This window comes from Micropterus salmoides, unplaced genomic scaffold, assembly GCF_014851395.1.
Source record: "Micropterus salmoides isolate LMB-PRFRI ecotype aquatic unplaced genomic scaffold, ASM1485139v1 Ms_hic_scaffold_14, whole genome shotgun sequence".
Classification (NCBI taxonomy): Eukaryota; Metazoa; Chordata; class Actinopteri; order Centrarchiformes; family Centrarchidae; genus Micropterus; species Micropterus salmoides.
This window is the reverse complement of record NW_024040485.1, coordinates 16,080,391-16,098,092: the sequence shown is the minus strand read 5'-3', so window position 1 is coordinate 16,098,092 and position 17,702 is coordinate 16,080,391. Positions and strand designations below refer to the sequence as shown.

The window sequence follows — 17,702 nt, the reverse complement described above, 5'->3', positions numbered from 1 at the left end:
TACAAATGAACGAATAATTTCATATTTGCTGCATGTGGACAGTGAAATGAGTCGTCAGGATTTTTGCTGCACAGTTATCCTCCATGAAGTGAACTGGGGTAGAATGACCTCTGTCCTCCCTGTCTCCCGCAGGTGCGTGTCCTGTACCCAGTGTGGCGCCACCACCCCAGGCCTAAGGTGTGAGTGGCAGAATAATTACACCCAGTGTGGCCCCTGTGCCAGCCTTGCAACATGTCCCATCTGCCTGGTGGACTACAGCGAAGGCACCACAATTCTGCAGTGCCGCCAATGTGACAGGTGTGCAGTGTTTCTACAAACCGTGTCAGCTCAGGAGAATTGGTCTCCTCTATTTTACTTTTTTTTTTTTTAACATAATTGGCTCTTATGCAAACCTTCTCTTCTATCCACAGATGGTTCCATGCTTCTTGTCAGGGTCTCCATTCAGAGGAAGATGTTGAAAAGGCTGCAGACGGTTGCTTCGACTGCACAATGTGCCGAGCTTTCAAAACCACTAAAGGTGGGAACACAGTGATTCCTCTAAGTGCGTGCGTGCGTGTGTGTTGAATAGACTTTATCTATGACATTTGATCCTCCTGTTTCTGCTGTTTGTTTTTAATGGCTTTTGTGTGAACTGTGCTGCTGCAGTTATGACCAAGGCCAGAGACGCCATTGAGCCTGTAGTTATGACGCAGATTGTCACAAAGGCTAAAGAAATGGGTGAGTACACAGTTAACATATAAAAAATCTGTTTAAAATGGTGATTTGACTTTAGTTTTTACAGTATGCTCATTCTAGCTGTGATTGGCTTTTCAGATCTGTCAAAGACCTATACCCAGGATGGCGTTTGTCTGACAGAGTCTGGCCTTTGCCAGCTCCAGAGCTTGTCTGCTACAGCGTCACGGCGCAGGAAACCCAAGCCGAAGCTGAAGCTGAAGATCATTAACCAGAACAGTGTAGCAGTGCTTCAGGCTCCCTTAGACCCCCACTCAGAGCTCTCTCGTGATGAAGACATGGAGGACAACAGAGGTACTTGTCTTCTCACACACTCTTCTATTGGAGGCCCTCAGCCTACTTATTTTGCTGTGCTTTATGAATACAATCTGGTGTTTAAATAATGGTTTTCAAGCTCCACAGTTTGTTTCAATAAATAATACAAATAGTAGTAATAGTATCAGAAATGCTTCATATAATCAATACCAGTCGATTAAAATGGAGTGCCATGATCAGTGTTGGATGCCCCTAATTAGTAAAGAAAGAAATTTGATATAGGTAAATAAGGGGCAACCAAATTTTATTACTATATAAAATAGTGTATGAAAAAGAAAAAGGCTCACTGGAAATGAAGGGTTTAAGTAATGGAACTGGTGAACTTAATTTCAATCAGGCTAATGTCCTGGTACTGAGTGGAGTTCAGATAGAATTGACCCTGGTGCTGTGTTGAACAGCCTGGCCGGTGTGTTCTCTGCCGCAGGGCTGTCACTCATCATCAATGCTCTCTCCCTCTTGCAGAGGCGGAGCTCCTAGATTGTGAGGGGAAGTCTGACTCCAGCCTGGAGCGAGAGCCAGCAGAAGATGACTCCAAGGGGGCCGACGGCGGCAAGAAGAGGAAGAGGAAACCGTACCGACCGGGTAGGGCACCTGATTGAAGGAGACAGCTCCTCTGAAGCGTAAAATGGTGCAGTACATGCCCGACGCTGAAGCAAAAGCACTGCCATCTCAGGGCCTCTGATGTACAGAGGGCTCTATCTAGTGTTTCTGAGCATTCATGTTGAATGCTCTGGACAATTAATAGAACCATACAATCAAACTCAATACATCTTAAATCATATCGTCCATGATTGTAATGAAAATGTTTTCGTTTTTTTTGTGAGTTGATATATTGCTAATTAGTTAATAACTTCTCCTTTCAAGGCATTGGTGGGTTCATGGTCCGCCAGAGGAGCCGTCCAGGTCAAGGTCCAGGCAAGGCCAAACGAGCCCTCTGCAGAAAGGATTCCTCTGGCTCAGTGTCAGAGAATCCCTTTGGAAAAGAAGAGGGTCTGTACAGCAATTTAAATATATATATATATATCTGTATTAAAATAGATTGTCCCCTGATCTGTCAACTTAAATCTTTTTGTGATTGTAATTTTTTCTTGTTGTAGGATGGACAGAGGCTCTGCCTGATACGCCCGTGGATGAGACACCTCCTGGACCAGAGGTACCAGAAAAAATAAAGAAACGCTACCGAAAGAAGAAAACAAAACTGGAGGAAGCTTTTCCCGCCTACCTGCAGGTCAGTAATCTTTGATAGCACACTCTTTGTTTGACATGAAAGATACCAACCATCCACACTAATCCGTTTTAGTTTACAAACGGAGAATTAAAACGAAAACAATCTCCACCCACACCAGCGTTTTAGCTGCGTCTTAGAGTTGATCCGTTTACATTAAAACAACTGAAAATGCACGTCTAGTGGCCCTTCACGTACACTTGGCATGAGCGTGCCGGTCTAAACATGAAGCAGATGGTCTCTTCTGTAGAAGATTTGGTGAAAGAATAAAGAAATGCAGACGAATAATCAGACCAATTGAATTATTTTTTTGCATACACCAATAACAAGCTGGGACTGTTACTGAATGCAACACGGGAGTGTGGCAGCGGAAAACAGACTGTCGTCGCAAAGGAAACGGCAACATGCACCGTAAAAGTGTAGGCAGATAAGTGTTATCTGTACGGTACAGAATATTTTAATAAAAAGACCAACTCAAAAGTAGAATTGTGTTTCTGCTTTGCATGACTTTTGAGACCAGATCAGAGAGCCGAGCGTCTGCGTCTTCGTTTCTAAAGTCCTCCATTTTTGCCCGTCTTCACTAAAACGCCCTCTGGAGTTTTGAAACTCAAAACGGGGTCGGCAGCGTTTCCAAACTTCTCCATTTTAGGTCTTCGTTTTCGCTGTTTTAGTCTGGACAGGAGGTGCAAATGTAGCAAAAGGTCTCCTTTTTAATTCGAAAACGCAGTAGTGTGGATGGGGCCTAATGCTGTGTATAAACTGAGTGGCCATATAACATGACAATTTTATGTCAGTGTATAACCACTATTACACTATATCCAGTAAACTGCTACATAACCACTCTGGGGGTATTAAAGCTCTGTGATCACTGTTAAAAAAACAACACTGATTTGATTATGAATTCTATCTGTCCTGTACACAAATATCTACAAATAATAAATTTAATACCGTAAAACTTCAATCAATAGCCCAGTCTTTTATTTGCTTAAATCACTGAACTCACCCTGTCTATATTTGCGACAGGCCTTTAATTCCTTTACCATGCCGGTAAATCTAAATGAATAATACTTTGGTGCACATTGTTTCTGTAAAATGAAATAAATGATTGAATTGTGGAGAATCTAACTGATCCAATGATGTGTAGTATGTCCATATTGACAAAAGTTACATTGGTATGTACATTCTGAGCAGCTTAGAACTTGCTCAAGAGGGTGACGCAGTGGGCTTTACGAGGTTTTATACATCCAGTGACTTCCAGACCGGGCTTCTAATTGAGACCTGTGTTTATTTGTCCAAACGTGTAGCCACACCCGGCCAGTAAAAGACAGACAGGTGTCTAATTGGGACTAGGCTTTTAATTGAAGTTTTACTGTAATAATCACCAATGAGTTTTATTCAGTCCATTTTGCCAACACAGATGCCTTATTTTATACATTAGATATTCTAAAAGGCACATTTGTTACAAGAAAAAATGTTTTAGTAGTTAAAACAGCTTATTTCACCAGTAGATGCAAATCTATTTTTGTTGATAGTTATGCAAGCCCCCCCATTCATATGCACAGATTGTCTAGTCTTGTCATGCCATATCTTCTTAAAATGCATTTTATCTCACCCATGGGAAGGTTGGAAATCCAAAGTACATTGCCTGGAAACCACTTAGAGAACTTTGGTGCACAGTGCCCCTTCTGCAAGCTTTTTTGAAAGAGGAACAGCCTAAAGCAAGTCACTATAGAGGATACTCGTCTCTGATTATGCTCTTTAAATGGCTCCTGTCGGGGTTGTAAATTGACATACAAAAGCTTAACTGGAGATAACTTCAAGACTCTGTGTGTCAAGCCAGTATTTCAGTGTCACCTTTTGTTGGCCAAAACATAGATATGTGATGTCCATTAATCCACTGGCAGCTGTCAGTGCTGCTCTTTATCCCACCATAGTAGGGGGATGTTCAGTCTAACCTAAAGGTCCAACAGAGTGAAGCACATTTCATTAATTTTTTAAATGGCAACACGTTAGGCTTTTAATGTCTCGGTGCAGCAGGGAGCTGCAGTTGCATGTCGCAGAGGATAGTAGATGACGTGTGTGTGTGTGTGTGTGTGTGTGTGTGTGTGTGTGTGTGTGTGTAAGTGGTTTGGGGAGGTAGGTGCTGACAAGAGTGAGGTCAGCTGTTTCAGAGCTTCTCTATGTCATGTTGGCCAGTTCTCGTGGGCCTTCAGTGTGTACTGAATGATCTCTATTTGACATGGTGATGTGTTTCCCAAGTATGATGTCAAGAAAGGTAAGCTGACAGTTCCCTGAACTGAAGTGTCAACCCAGAGAATTGACCAGTGATTTGTGTTGTCATGTTCAGGAGGCATTCTTCGGAAAGGACCTGCTAGACAAAAGCAAGCAGAGCAGGCAGCAGGGGGTTGAGTCTGGCTTACTAGAAGAGGGGCAAAGCCAAGTGGAGAGGAAACATCCAACCACCAGCTTCCTTGACCCTTCATCAGACCCTCTGCTCAGCGCATCGACAACATCCCTTCCCGTCAGACCAGCAGCAGCACGTACGTATACACATTAATTAATTTCTCCAGGACAAGGGATGTAATGATTCATTGATTCAAAGCAAGGCGTTGGATTGAATATTAGATATGACCAAATAAACAAGAATGGCATAAATTAGATCAGTGCTGGAAAGGAATCACTCCAGGTATTGTAAAAGCCTGACTCAACAGGGGTATCTTTTATTCTTATTTTGGCGCATAACAATGTCTTTTCTTCCACGTATTTCTCTCCTTCGTCTCTGCAAGTGTCCTCACCCAATGAGAGTGTTAACCCTTTTCATACAGGAGTCAATAGGTATGATATCAGGTCCACTGAACATATGTTCAAACCACATTTCACTCATTCATGTAAAACAAAGTCAGAGTGTCGAAGGTTAATCTCTAGCCATTAGTGTTCAAAGGGTCATTTGTAGAACCGCAGCTCCATTCACATTACTGCTACACTAAAGAATTGCACAGAATTTCACTCTGTAAATACCAAATAAAGTTTCAACTTCTGTTCTCTCTGCAAGCTCACTTTGTCTCACCTGCCCCCTCAATCTTTTGACTCCTGCTCTCTCTGCGTTTCACTCAGTTTGACATGAAATGGCACATGCCCCTTGTGCTGACCTCAGTGACCGGTTGTGCAGCCAGGACAAAAAAATGCCACGTGCCACAAACAGAATAGTAACAGTGGCTTAGAAAGGCTGATTCCAAATGGAAAAGGTGTCTTTCAAGCTGTCTAAAGATTCAGTCAAATTAATGAAATTGCTGTGAATGCAAACAGTGGTTTAACATGTTTATTATGTTGCAGAACATGAGACACTGTTTATAGTATACTTAGTGCATCTCAACAAGAAGCCCAGCTTTGGCCACACTGCTTGTAACGGTTTTGATATTAACTGACAGATTTTCCACATCCTACCTGCTGCCTGCACATATTTAAGCAAATTTCCTCACTATTGGCGCTGCGTACCATGCAGCACACCAACACGGCCAAATGGAGAGAAGCCACCACCATTAAAGTGTTTGTCAGCAAACCGTTCACTAACATCTATGCATAGTCAAAATCTATTACTGAAACCAATGTGTACTGTATACAACACACCTGAATGTTTGTCGGAACGTAGCACAACTTCAAACTTTTATTAGCAAAGAGTGATGTACAAAATGTTCATGCAGTTGAGAGAAGCACATGTGAAATGGATCTGTCAACTCTTAAGCTTTAGTTCTTTGGGCAATCTTTTTATATATTCTTGAACATTAAGTAGTAAAACAGTGCTGTTGCTTAAAATTGTTGTAAGCCAAACCTAAGTCGAGTTTTAGAGAGAACGAGTTCTATCCAGTACTGTGGTTTAAAATGGGAGGGAATAAAAAGATAACGAGGATGAGTGATATTTCAAGGTATCAACTCTTTAGAAAACTGATTTTGCAGTTCAGAAAATGGTATGCTGCTATTTGAAAGAGTGCAACACTGTAACCTTGACAAGTGTGACCTTCTGAGAATGATGTGATTTTTCAACCAAATAAACTTTTCAAATTCTGTACAGAATTTCTTAAGGGAAAAGACTGTAGCATAGAACTGACTAGGGGTATGCTTAGATGAGGAACATTTTGCAAGAGTCTGAGTATGCAGTAAAGCTTGAGGCCAAATGACCCACAATTATCTCAATCAAAGCCTCAAAGAACTTTATTGAATGATGAAATCCATAATCTAAGATTGAGTACAGTTGTCCGTCTTCAACATGTTTTAGTTTTGATATCCCAGTATTACGGTTCATATCCATGCCAATAAATCTCGAAAGTCACTTTAATTAGTTAAATTAAACTCTTGGAAGATACATTTGGTTAAGCACATTTGAAGTCTTTCAGAGGCCAGTACAGTTTAGCTTATGTTTACATACAGTTTCCTCTCTTGTTTGCTCAAGACCAAATTTACATGTGGCACCCAAACAAAGGTTCCAAATCACATTCTCATGTCCGTTCAGCATCACCATCAATTATGATTTGTGACGGTTTGGTTTTTCTTTCTTTTTTTTGTTCCTTTCCCCCCCCCCCCCATCTACAGAGACGTCTGAGGAACCATTAGTTGATCTATCTGATGTTCTGAACACTGATGCAGACATCTTGGGAATGCTCGGAAAACCAAGCAGTGACTCTGGTGCGTCATATAAATCTCACAGGCAGTCACAGTGGCAAGAATTTATTAATAGTCACCTAGCCGTGGGGTTTATAAAATCTTTTGCTCCCGGTTCAGAAATTTCCTCAGACAGCGAGTTTATTTTGATTTCACCACTTAATGATTTTTTTTTTTTTTTAAATGTCACATTCTTTAACAATATTTTTAGTTCATCTTTGGTTTTATCTTTTGTTTGCATTGTCTGAAGCGTGTTGTGCTTGTTCTGTCTGTACTATTTTTTCACTCATTTTATCTGGTTTTGGGTCCTTGTAGGTCTTGATTTTTGCTCCTTCCAGGTTGACAGCTCACCTCCTCCTTTTGGTAAGGGTGCTATGGCCTACTAATCCCTTGCTTTAGTGCAGTCTTCCTCTCTTACGGTGTGTGTCTCTGAGTGTGCATGCATATAAGCTGCTTCATACATACTACTTCTCAACCATTTCAGATTGCTGTAACACTCATTAACTGCGTAGTGCTTACCTAACCCAGTGCACAGAATTCACTCTAATGCATATGGTGTGTCAGTCTATGTATGTGAGCCTCCTGAAGCCCTTTCACAGTGGTGACATTTCTTATATAAATATGAGAACAAATTCATAGCCGCCGTCAGAGAATCAAGATGGTGAAGAAACAAACTGACAAAGACATCCTGGCATTCAAGAAATGAGCAATTTGGAACCAAGCAATTTAGAGAACAAGCAGCCTTGGCAAATGTCCTTCTAATTCCTGAAGACTGTGGAGGTCTTCTCGTCTCAGTTCTGTGGCTAGATGACAAAAAAGCACTGCAGTAAATGTCCTTCATTCTTTTGTAAAAATCTTTGTTCAACTTAAATGCCCTGTGTCCATATATTACTTATTAATAATGCAGATATTGACAACTGTAGCCAAGTTTAGTAAAACAGTTGTTGCAGTTATGATGTGTAATGTAACGTAAAGTGTGAGAAATTTTAATTTAAGATGCTAGCAGTGTAGTAACCCAGATTATTTTTATGGGGTTCTTTTTATGTATTGGATCAGCTATTTAAAAACTGATGAAGGTTGCATGGCTTCCTTTTTTAAAGAGATTAATAGGTGTTTAGTGCAGAATACCAATGTAATTGGTGGGCCAGAGCAATACTTTCCAACACCAACGTTCAAGTGTTTGTGTACCTTTTACTGAGAATTGGTATGAGCTGTCTGTCTCTTCAGTTAGCAAAACACTCCTTTTAAACAACACCGTAACCCCACAGAGCTGTAATCCTATACTGTTCCGTTTTGATTGCATTAAACAGGCCATTAACATGTTCTTACTTCAAGTCTATATTTATGATCACTTTCTTGGTTGGGTATCTTGTTGGTTGCTTTGTGCGTACGTTTTATGATTTGTTTTTGTATGTCTTTGTGTGTTTCCACAGCTGGTCTGGACATAGGGCCCCTGACAGACAGTTCCCCAGTGGCGCCCCAGTCTCAGGCTGGTCGGAGGACTCCTAGAACCCTCCCAGAGGAACCCCTGGACGGCATTCTTAGCCCAGAGCTAGACAAGATGGTCACTGATGGTCAGTGTGAGAGACCAGACATCCAGACACTTTGAGGTCTTTTGAGCCGTTATTTTAAAATTTAATACAGGATAAATAATTATCTGTTTTCTGTAATTCTCTTGTTGTTTCAGAATCAATTCTCAGCAAACTTTACAAAATTCCAGGTTTGTAATTTCATTCTTTCTTGCAAAACTGTAAGCTTTATCCACCATTGTCCTACAGTAATTAATGTGACTGTGAACTCCCTATGTAGTGTTGTTACAGCAATTGGACTGTGATTCAGAATTTGGCTAAACAATGTTTTACAAGTTAGTGAGACAGGTTTCAAGGCAAACACAAAATATTAACCAGTTGTCTCACATTATAAATACAATTAATGTATTACTATATGAAGATGTTACTTTGTTAATTCTGTCTAATTCTTTCTTGTAATGGGTCATCCTGTAGTGGCCATTTACCAATGCGATTTTTAAAAAAAATTTTAAAAACACATAGCTGCTGCAATCGGGAGTAATGAATTCTGACATTGTAGTTTATTAATTTTACCCATCTTTACTCTTACTTTAAATGGGTATTATATATGCAGGCATACACAACATTGTACTGCTACACTCTGTTACAGAGCTGGAGGGAAAAGATGTGGAGGATCTCTTCACAGCAGTTCTTAGCCCCAGCACTAGCCAACCACCTCCACCACCACAGGTGCCTCACCCCCATGGTCCAGGGCCCCTTGCTGCCACACCTGGCACTAGTATGCCTCACCCCAATGCAGGTACATCATTAAGCACCTTGTCGGAGATGGCGTTCGACGGTGTTGTTTTTGAAAATCTTTGCATCTAATTCACCTCTTAAATCGTGTATGTAGGGAATCCCATGTTTCCAAGGATGCCAATGATGAATGGTATGATGGGACCAAACCAACGATTACCTTCAAATCCAGGGGCAGGGCCCTGCATCCCAGAAAGTTTCTCTCCCCTGAACCGCATGCCTTTCACTGACAATCCAAGGTATTGTACTGCTTCCTTCCTTTAAAATATGAAATATTCCAAGATTGAGTTTTCTTTTTTCTCTGCAAAACCAGAGTTTTGTGATTAAAGATGAGCCTCTTCCCTTTGTTGTTACAGGGATAGAAAGTTTAATCAGATGCCTCGAGAGGTAGTTGGTTCATGGCCCTCCCCTGCCCATGGCCCCGGCCCTACCCCCCCTGGATCTCTGCCTGAGGGGGAGACTGAAGCCATGTCAAATGCCCAAAGGAGTACACTCAAGTGGGAGAAAGAGGAGACACTTGGAGAGCTAGCCACTGTAGCACCCGTCCTATATACCAATGTCAATTTCCCTAACCTTAAAGAAGAATACCCAGGTTTGTATATGGCTCTAAAGATATATATATTTCCCCTTTGTCCATCTTTTTTTATTGTCATCATTGCTGTTATTTCTGGGTCTTTGTTGAGGTGTACCCACTGCACTGTCTCAGTCACACAGTGCAAAAATACCTTGACTGTGCTGTGAGACTGTTGGCATGACAACTCTTCTTATTCTTTCAACAGACTGGTCTACAAGAGTAAAGCAAATTGCAAAACTTTGGAGGAAAGCTAGTTCACAAGACAGGGCCCCATATGTGGTAAGATCACTCATACTGTTGAATTTGACAATTTTCTTCCATGCCAGACGTCAAACTGTCACTACTAGTTGCACTTCCATATTAGTATGCGGAAGGCAGGCTCCTTTACCGCATCTGGCCTCTTGCCTCTTGCCAATGCAATTTGAAATCCGGCCATTCACAGATGAACTAATTAGCATAGGAAGCCCCACTCAGTGTTAGAACTCACTATGGTCTCAGTAATTAAGTTCACTAGAAGTAATTTTATCTGGCAGAGGCTAGTTTCAAAGACCTAGTCTTGATTAAAAAATGTACTCTGCATTAGTGATTTTAAGGGCTTTTTGCCACTGGTTACATTGTAGCACTTCTCTTTCATGGCTTTTTCTTTTGATATCCCACTTAAACATCCCAGTCATGATCGGTCAAATACTGAGATACCTGATTTATAGTAACAAGATGACTGTGCTGCATATGTAGTATGAAGAGGATGAGTATACAACCAAAGGACCCAGCATACAAAAAACATTTTTAGTTTTTTATTGGGTAAGTTACTAAATGGCAATCCAGCAGAGCGCCCCTATTGCTTGAACATTTTAAAGTTATGTAAGGCCCTACCCAAATAAAAATTTAAAACAAATGTATATTTAACATTAATGGGACTATGGACTTTCCATGCCTTTATTATATCACCCTAGCCTCATGGATGGAGACACTTTTCTCTGTCAACAACTCTCTGCCAATGAGGAGGGAACCACCATCCCAAATAAACCCTGTTGCTGGATTACAAAGATGATGGAGCTGCTCATAGAAAGTAGTTTTCTTTTCTTTGTGGATGTTGTTGCTTGTGGGAGGTTGTAAAATTTGAATGTCATAGCTCTTCACGCTGTTTTGAGCATGAGGTTGGCTGTCGGGTAGTTGGACTTGTGAGAGAAGCTGAAGTCATCTTTTGAACCTGCCAATACTGACGGCCCCATGTACCATGGCCCCATAGTGAGATACCTAAACAAATGCTGTGAAAGAGAAATTTCATGTGTTTACATATCCGCTTTTGCAGTAGTATGAGGGAAATGTATCCAGTATCACACTAAATGCAGAGAATCAGGTTTGCATCTTTTTCTGCGATCTTGAGTTTATGAAATATTTGACAGTTTCTGTATTGCCCTTGTGATTGATTTGCTGTTTAGCAAAAGGCAAGAGATAACCGAGCAGCCCTGCGCATCAACAAAGTCCAGATGTCGAATGAGACGGTGAAGAGGCACCATCCGCAGCAACAGCCCCCTGAGGTGTTTGATCCCAACATACCACTAGACACAGAACTGCTGTTTAAAGACCCTTTGAAACCAAAAGAGTCAGAGCATGAACAAGAGTGGAAGTTTAGACAGGTAAGAGTGTATGCAATGAAGTCAGCGAATGCAGCGGCAGGTCCACATTATATTAAGACAGCTAAGAAGTGGTGGTTTAGTAAAGCTCCCTAAACATCTGCACTATCCTCCACATTAACCCTGATGACATTGGTGGTTAGTAGGTCCAGTTCATTTTTGGCATGAGACTGATATTTGCTGCATCCCTTTTGATGTCTAATCCCACTTTTCACTGTGCCCTTCCAACAGCAAATGAGGCAGAAAAGCAAGCAGCAAGCCAAAATTGAAGCCACTCAGAAATTGGAGCAAGTTAAGAATGAGCAACTGCAGCAACAGCAGCAGCAACAGCAGCAGACCAACAGCCTGTCAGAGGGAGATGGCAACAACAGTGGTAACCAAAGCCCAGCCTCCCAGCCCAGCAATGGCAGCATGTCTCCCATACAGCAGCTCAACTCTAAAGAAGGCTTTGCCAGGCCACAGCTACCAGGGACCCCCACTTCAGGCCCTCCTGAGGATGTGTTCTTACGACCCCCTCCACCCCCTCCATCTGGCCCTTCCTCCCAACCTCAGTCCCCACAGGTATTCTCACCAGGTTCCTCTGGTTCCAGACCCTCTTCTCCTTGGGACCCATATGCCAAGATGGTCGGGACCCCAAGACCGCCAACTCTTGGGCCAAATACATGTCGCAGAATGCCTGTTGAATCTGGAAAATCACCCACCTCCTTGATGGAACAGCAGGACAGAGGGAGGCCCTCTCCTGCTCATGAATCTTTTGGCTCTCCAACATCCATGAGCAGTGACCCTTATGCCAAACCTCCTGATACCCCCAGGCCAAGTGGGGAAATGGACCCTTTCTTGAAGCCCATGGGTCCCCCCAGGGCCAGTCAGCCTGCCCAGGGAAGGCCACCAATGGGTTCTCCAGGCAGAGACCCATACTCAAGGCCCATGATAAGAAATGAGGCCTATCAGCGCATGACCCAGAACAGGATGATCTTGTCTGACCCGTACTCAAGGCCTTTATTGGCACCAATCCCTGGAAGTAATGAGTCTGGATCGGTCCCTCTGTTCAAAACACCTATGCCCCCTCCTCAGACTCAGGATCCTTTCAACCGATCGGGTCTACATCCTACTGACAGGTTCTCTCAGAATCAGCAGAATGACCCCTATGCTCAGCCTCCTCATACCCCAAGACCCTCAGGGAATGACAACTTCACCAGTTCCCCTAGAATGAGCCAGCATCTCCCTCAGGTGCACTCATTCGCTCAGCCAGGACCAATGACTCAAATGTCTAGAAATCCATATGCTCATGCACCTTCCACTCCAAGACCTGACCACTTCACATATGACCCCTTTGCCCAGCCCTCTGGTTCCAACAAGCAAGCTGGTGATCCTTTCTCTCAGTCTACAGGTAACCAACGATCCATCAATGAACCCGGTGCGCAACCTCGGCCTTATTTCGAGCCCTATGCCCGACCTCCTGGCACCCCACGTCCACATGACAACTATGGTCAGCCTTCAAACACCCCTAGCCCATCCTCAGACCCTTACTCACAGGCTCCTTCGACTCACCGTCCCAGTGGGATGAACCAGTTCACTCACCAGTCACATCCTGGACAAAGGATGTCTCCTTCCCACTCAGTGGACCCTTATGCTCAGCCACCAGGTACTCCACGGCCCTCTGTGGGAGACAGGTTTTCCAAGTCACCGGGAAGCCAGAGGGGACCAATAGAGCCATTTACTAGTACACCTGGAACATCAAGGCCAGGGAGTATCGACATGTTTTCACAGCCTGGAGCCCCCAGACCAATGCTTAATGACCCCTACGGCCAGCCTCCAGGGACCCCACGGCCTGGTCCTGATGGGCTCAGCAGACAAGGGCCAAGACTAGGACCAATGGGAAGCCAGGATCCTTTCTCCACACCTCAAAGCAGGCTTCAAGAGCCCTTCCCTCATCCAGGATCACAAACACCAAAACACCCTAGTGTTTCAGAAGATGGATTTACTCAGTCACCCTCCAGAAGACCAAGTCAGACACCTGGCCATGATCCATTTGAGCAAGCCCCCATGACCCCTCGTCCGCAGTCAGTAGAGAAAATGGAAATGAAAGATCATTCGGGTGTGGGTAACAATGGAACAGACCCAGGTCAACTGTGTAACAACCCACAAATACCTGGTGGTTCCACTGAGGCTCAGGGTGTTGCTCTTGCTGAGAGCGAGGAAAGACTCAAACAGGTACATGAATACTGTTGTTCTATTCTAAATCTAATTATTTCTACATTACTTAGCAAATTTAATATTTGCACTGGTTTTATTCTTTTTAAGAGATTTCGTAACAGAATGTTTTTTTTTTTTTTAACATCCTAAGTGATATTTTGAAATGCCATAAATTATTATGTATTACATAGTTTACTAACCAAGTCAGTTATTGAGAGTCAGTTAGAGACATTACTCGTCTAAGATGACAAGAACCACAAGCGGTCAGATGACAAACCCCCGCTTCAATCATATTATGGTAAACCATTTATTTAGAGGTAAAACCTTAACTGAGCATGGCCCTTGTAATTCCTAATTCTGTAGAATTTGCTTACAGCTTGTCTAAATATCTGACCACAGCTCTTACTTGAACCTACACATAACACACATAAAAAAAGAAAATCTATCCAGTCTGATACATGGACATGCAGAAACAGAAAACAAAATAAAACTATTAACAGCATATAAAACAAACAAATGACGCCCCCGTTTTACTCTATTATTTGATGGTACCATATCTCCAGATCTCAGCAATGTTAGTGAGTAGATGTTAGTGAATGTTTCGATATCAAATGGAAATGATGGCCAAATTACAAAAATGACTTAGTTCTCCATCTGCGTGCATGTTTTATTAACTACTACGTCAAAACATGTGAGTCATAGGAAGTGAAAACTTTGTGTCTTTGCAGAATTGAAAGCATGCAGTGGCTGTCAATGGGGGGGAAAACAGGGACCTTTTGACTTGCATTGCTACACAATAGCTGTGGAGTTTAAGTGGAGTTTAAGTGGGCCAAAATTAACTGAACATCTCCCTGAACAGCTAAAAATTGCCATATTATTGTAAGCTATACATGGTCCATCGACCTAGTGTTTAAAAAAGCCTAAAAATGTATATATGCTTGTTATTGTGTTTCGTAGCGACAACGAATTAGAGAACTAATCCTCAAGCAGCAGCAACAGAGGAGTGCTACTCGACAGGAGAGGGGACCCCAGGAGCCTGCTGGCAACCTAGCCCCAGGAACGCCACGACCCTGGCCCCAGGAGGGGCCTGGTCAGCAGGGGGAAATGTTCAACCGGCCTCCTCCACCTTATCCTGGACAAGGACCCATGAGAGGACCAATGAGGTTTCCTGGACCTTTTCCAGGTGATCAGCGTGTCCCTTTCCCTAATGAGGGACAAATCCCCAGGGGCCCACATCCTGGAGATCCAAATTTGAGGCATCAGGGACCAAGGTTTGTGTTATATTCTTTTTATTATGGCTTGTGTTGTCATGTTCTGTGATTGATGAACACAGCACTGTATATATTTAGTAATGCCCTTCCTCTCAATTTATATGATCCTATTTTAGGTTTGCATTTCCACCTGGGGTTCTAGGACCTCATGTGGCCCAAGAGTTCTTTCCCCGGGGTCAACACCCAATGCAGGATGTCCCCCCTCAAATGAGACGGTCCATGTCTGCAGAAATGGCAAAGAGTATAGGAGGCAACCCCATGGGGCTTCCCCAGCACTTCCCACCACGTGGTATGCCAGTGCAGCAGCACAACATAATGGGCCAGCCTTTCATTGAGCTGCGACACAGAGCAGCAGAAAATAGGCAACGTATGCCATATCCTCCAGGTGCCATGCAAGGAAACAACATAGATCCCAACTTGCAGGGTCAAAGGCCACCAGGGTTTCCAGGAGCACCCAATACCAGGTTTCATTTAAATCAGGGGCCCAGGATGGTAGACCCCATGGTCAGTCAGACTGGCCATGTACAACTATCTGCTAGCATGGACAATCTTCATCAGCAAGCCCAAATGTCAGGAAACAACGGACTCAAACAATCTCCTTTGATGAGATCCATGAGCCAGCCTGCTTCAAGTGAGACCCAGAACATGGTAGCATCTATGATCCTGAATGCACCCCCTGCTGGGCATTCTGATATGGCCGCAGTGACGAGCAGTGAAGCTGTAGAGGAGAAACTGGATGCAGAAGAATCAGCAGTCAAAGATCTTGAGGACGTGGAGGTGAAAGACTTGGTGGATGCTGACTTGGAAAACCTAAATTTGGATCCTGAAGATGGTAAAGACCTAGACCTAGAGACAAACGACCTACACCTTGATGACTTCCTAACATCTGGGAAATTTGACATCATTGCCTATACAGACCCTGACCTAGATGACATCAAGAAAGATATGTTTAATGAGGAACTGGATCTCAGTGATCCTATGGATGATAATGTTGACACCACAGACATCAACAAAAACTCAAGCACAGGAACTGAGGCTTCATCCAGTTCAACATCTGTACTGGCAAAGTCAGAGGCCTCAGGTGAGAAGTCTTTAGCTGAAATCAAGCTAGAAGCCCCTGCAAGTCAGGACTCTGCTTCTTTGACACCTGGGCAGGAAATTAAAACAGAGTTCAAGGACTGTCAAAAAACCCCTGAGGTCATAGACCAGCAAGCCACTGGAAACACCTTAACCTCAAACCAGCAGGAAGTAATCTCTGACTCTACCCCAGTCCTATCTAGTTTACTCATTAAGCAGCAGCCTGAGGAGCAGTCATTAAATCCAATCGTTGAATCTGTCAATCAAGGAGGTAACCTCATGCCCCAGCAGAACCAAGTCACTGACACTCAGCATACCTCCGGACTTACCATGACTCAAACAATAGCTGACGCCACCACTGCAGGAGAAGCTTCTATGACTGGCTTTGGGACAGACCACCAGGTGGGGCTAGCCACTGGTGTTGATCAGAGCGGTCTAAGCCAGGCCCAGCAGACCATGTTGAACCAAGCGCTGGGTCAACACGGCCAGCAACATCGTCCCCTTCTGCTAGAAGAGCAGCCACTCCTATTACAGGACCTCCTAGACCAGGAGAGGCAGGAACAACAGCAGCAAAGGCAGATGCAAGCTATGATACGACAGCGCTCCAGCGACTCCTTTTTCCCAAACATTGGTAAATTATTCAGGCCACTACTTCGAGTTGTTGGTATAGATTCATGTTAGAGATTACCAGTCTTTTTTGCAAAGTGATTATTTCTTAGAGTGCATTACTTGTCAATTGCAGATTTTGATTCCATCACTGACCCCATTATGAAAGCTAAAATGGTTGCACTAAAGGGCATCAACAAGGTCATGGTCCAGAACAACATGGGGATGACCCCAATGGTCATGAACAGGTAAAATGTTCACTTTGTACCAAATGAATACTTTTTTTGAGTTGAAAATGTAATACTTGCAGTGGGGGAGTGTATTTCTCAGTTTCGGTTTTTAAAGCATTGGTAATACCAGCCTAATATTCCAGCCACTAGGATATTGTGCAGCTAACTGAAGAACTGCTACAGTTATTCATTAAATTAACAAAATGGTGCATGGCCGTGGTACTGCTGTATTACAGACTTCCCCCCGGTCCTGCACCACCTTGTCCTGAAAGTGCACCACTTCCTCCACAAGTTGTTGGACAGGTAATTGAATCATTAATCTGCTAGGGAGTTATTTAAAACTACATAATGAAGAATATCTAAATTGCAAATATATAATAACATATCAGCCTTGCTTTCAGGATGGCAAATTGACACAAGTAGCAAGACCGAATCCTCCAAACTTTGGACCAGGATTTGTCAGTAAGTTCTCAAAACATTTATATGCATTTTCAACTTTTGGGTTTGAAGGTTTGTCAGGCCTAGAATGTTAAGATGTTTGTTTTTTATGCTGTCAAGGTTGCTAACAAAAGAGCCTTTTTCTTCTTTCAGACAATGCTCAGAGGGCTCAGTATGAGGAGTGGCTCCAGGAGACTCAGCAACTACTTCAAATGCAGCAGAAGTTTCTGGAAGAGAAGATTGGAGCTCACAGGAAGTCTAAGAAAGCCCTGTCTGCCAAACAGAGAACAGCTAAGAAGGCAGGGAGGGAGTTCCCTGAGGAGGACGCTGAGCAGCTCAAACATGTCACAGAGCAGCAGGGTGTAGTGCAGAAACAACTGGAGCAGGTAAGTGTTCGACCTGTCGAGCTCCACCACTAATC

General features: G+C 43.2%; 1 protein-coding gene across 9 annotated transcripts in view; it reads left to right on the top strand.

Annotated features, from left to right (window-relative positions):
* Window positions 1-17,702, top strand: part of kmt2cb (lysine (K)-specific methyltransferase 2Cb) — a 72,151-nt gene that overhangs the window by 39,402 nt on the left and 15,047 nt on the right. For 6 of the 9 annotated variants that reach the window (XM_038717997.1, XM_038717992.1, XM_038717995.1 and 3 more), the window contains 24 exons: window positions 133-297; window positions 411-517; window positions 646-717; window positions 814-1,026; window positions 1,510-1,629; window positions 1,912-2,037; window positions 2,145-2,275; window positions 4,620-4,812; window positions 6,860-6,952; window positions 7,244-7,291; window positions 8,362-8,502; window positions 8,616-8,648; window positions 9,107-9,256; window positions 9,350-9,491; window positions 9,609-9,844; window positions 10,032-10,105; window positions 11,269-11,466; window positions 11,695-13,677; window positions 14,617-14,930; window positions 15,047-16,638; window positions 16,750-16,861; window positions 17,080-17,146; window positions 17,245-17,305; window positions 17,435-17,667. In XM_038717997.1, coding sequence (XP_038573925.1) covers window positions 133-297; window positions 411-517; window positions 646-717; window positions 814-1,026; window positions 1,510-1,629; window positions 1,912-2,037; window positions 2,145-2,275; window positions 4,620-4,812; window positions 6,860-6,952; window positions 7,244-7,291; window positions 8,362-8,502; window positions 8,616-8,648; window positions 9,107-9,256; window positions 9,350-9,491; window positions 9,609-9,844; window positions 10,032-10,105; window positions 11,269-11,466; window positions 11,695-13,677; window positions 14,617-14,930; window positions 15,047-16,638; window positions 16,750-16,861; window positions 17,080-17,146; window positions 17,245-17,305; window positions 17,435-17,667 — 6,604 coding nt within the window. The remainder of the gene's footprint in view (window positions 1-132; window positions 298-410; window positions 518-645; window positions 718-813; window positions 1,027-1,509; window positions 1,630-1,911; window positions 2,038-2,144; window positions 2,276-4,619; window positions 4,813-6,859; window positions 6,953-7,243; window positions 7,292-8,361; window positions 8,503-8,615; window positions 8,649-9,106; window positions 9,257-9,349; window positions 9,492-9,608; window positions 9,845-10,031; window positions 10,106-11,268; window positions 11,467-11,694; window positions 13,678-14,616; window positions 14,931-15,046; window positions 16,639-16,749; window positions 16,862-17,079; window positions 17,147-17,244; window positions 17,306-17,434; window positions 17,668-17,702) is intronic. The other 3 variants (XM_038717994.1, XM_038717993.1, XM_038717996.1) reach the window with 3 other exon arrangements.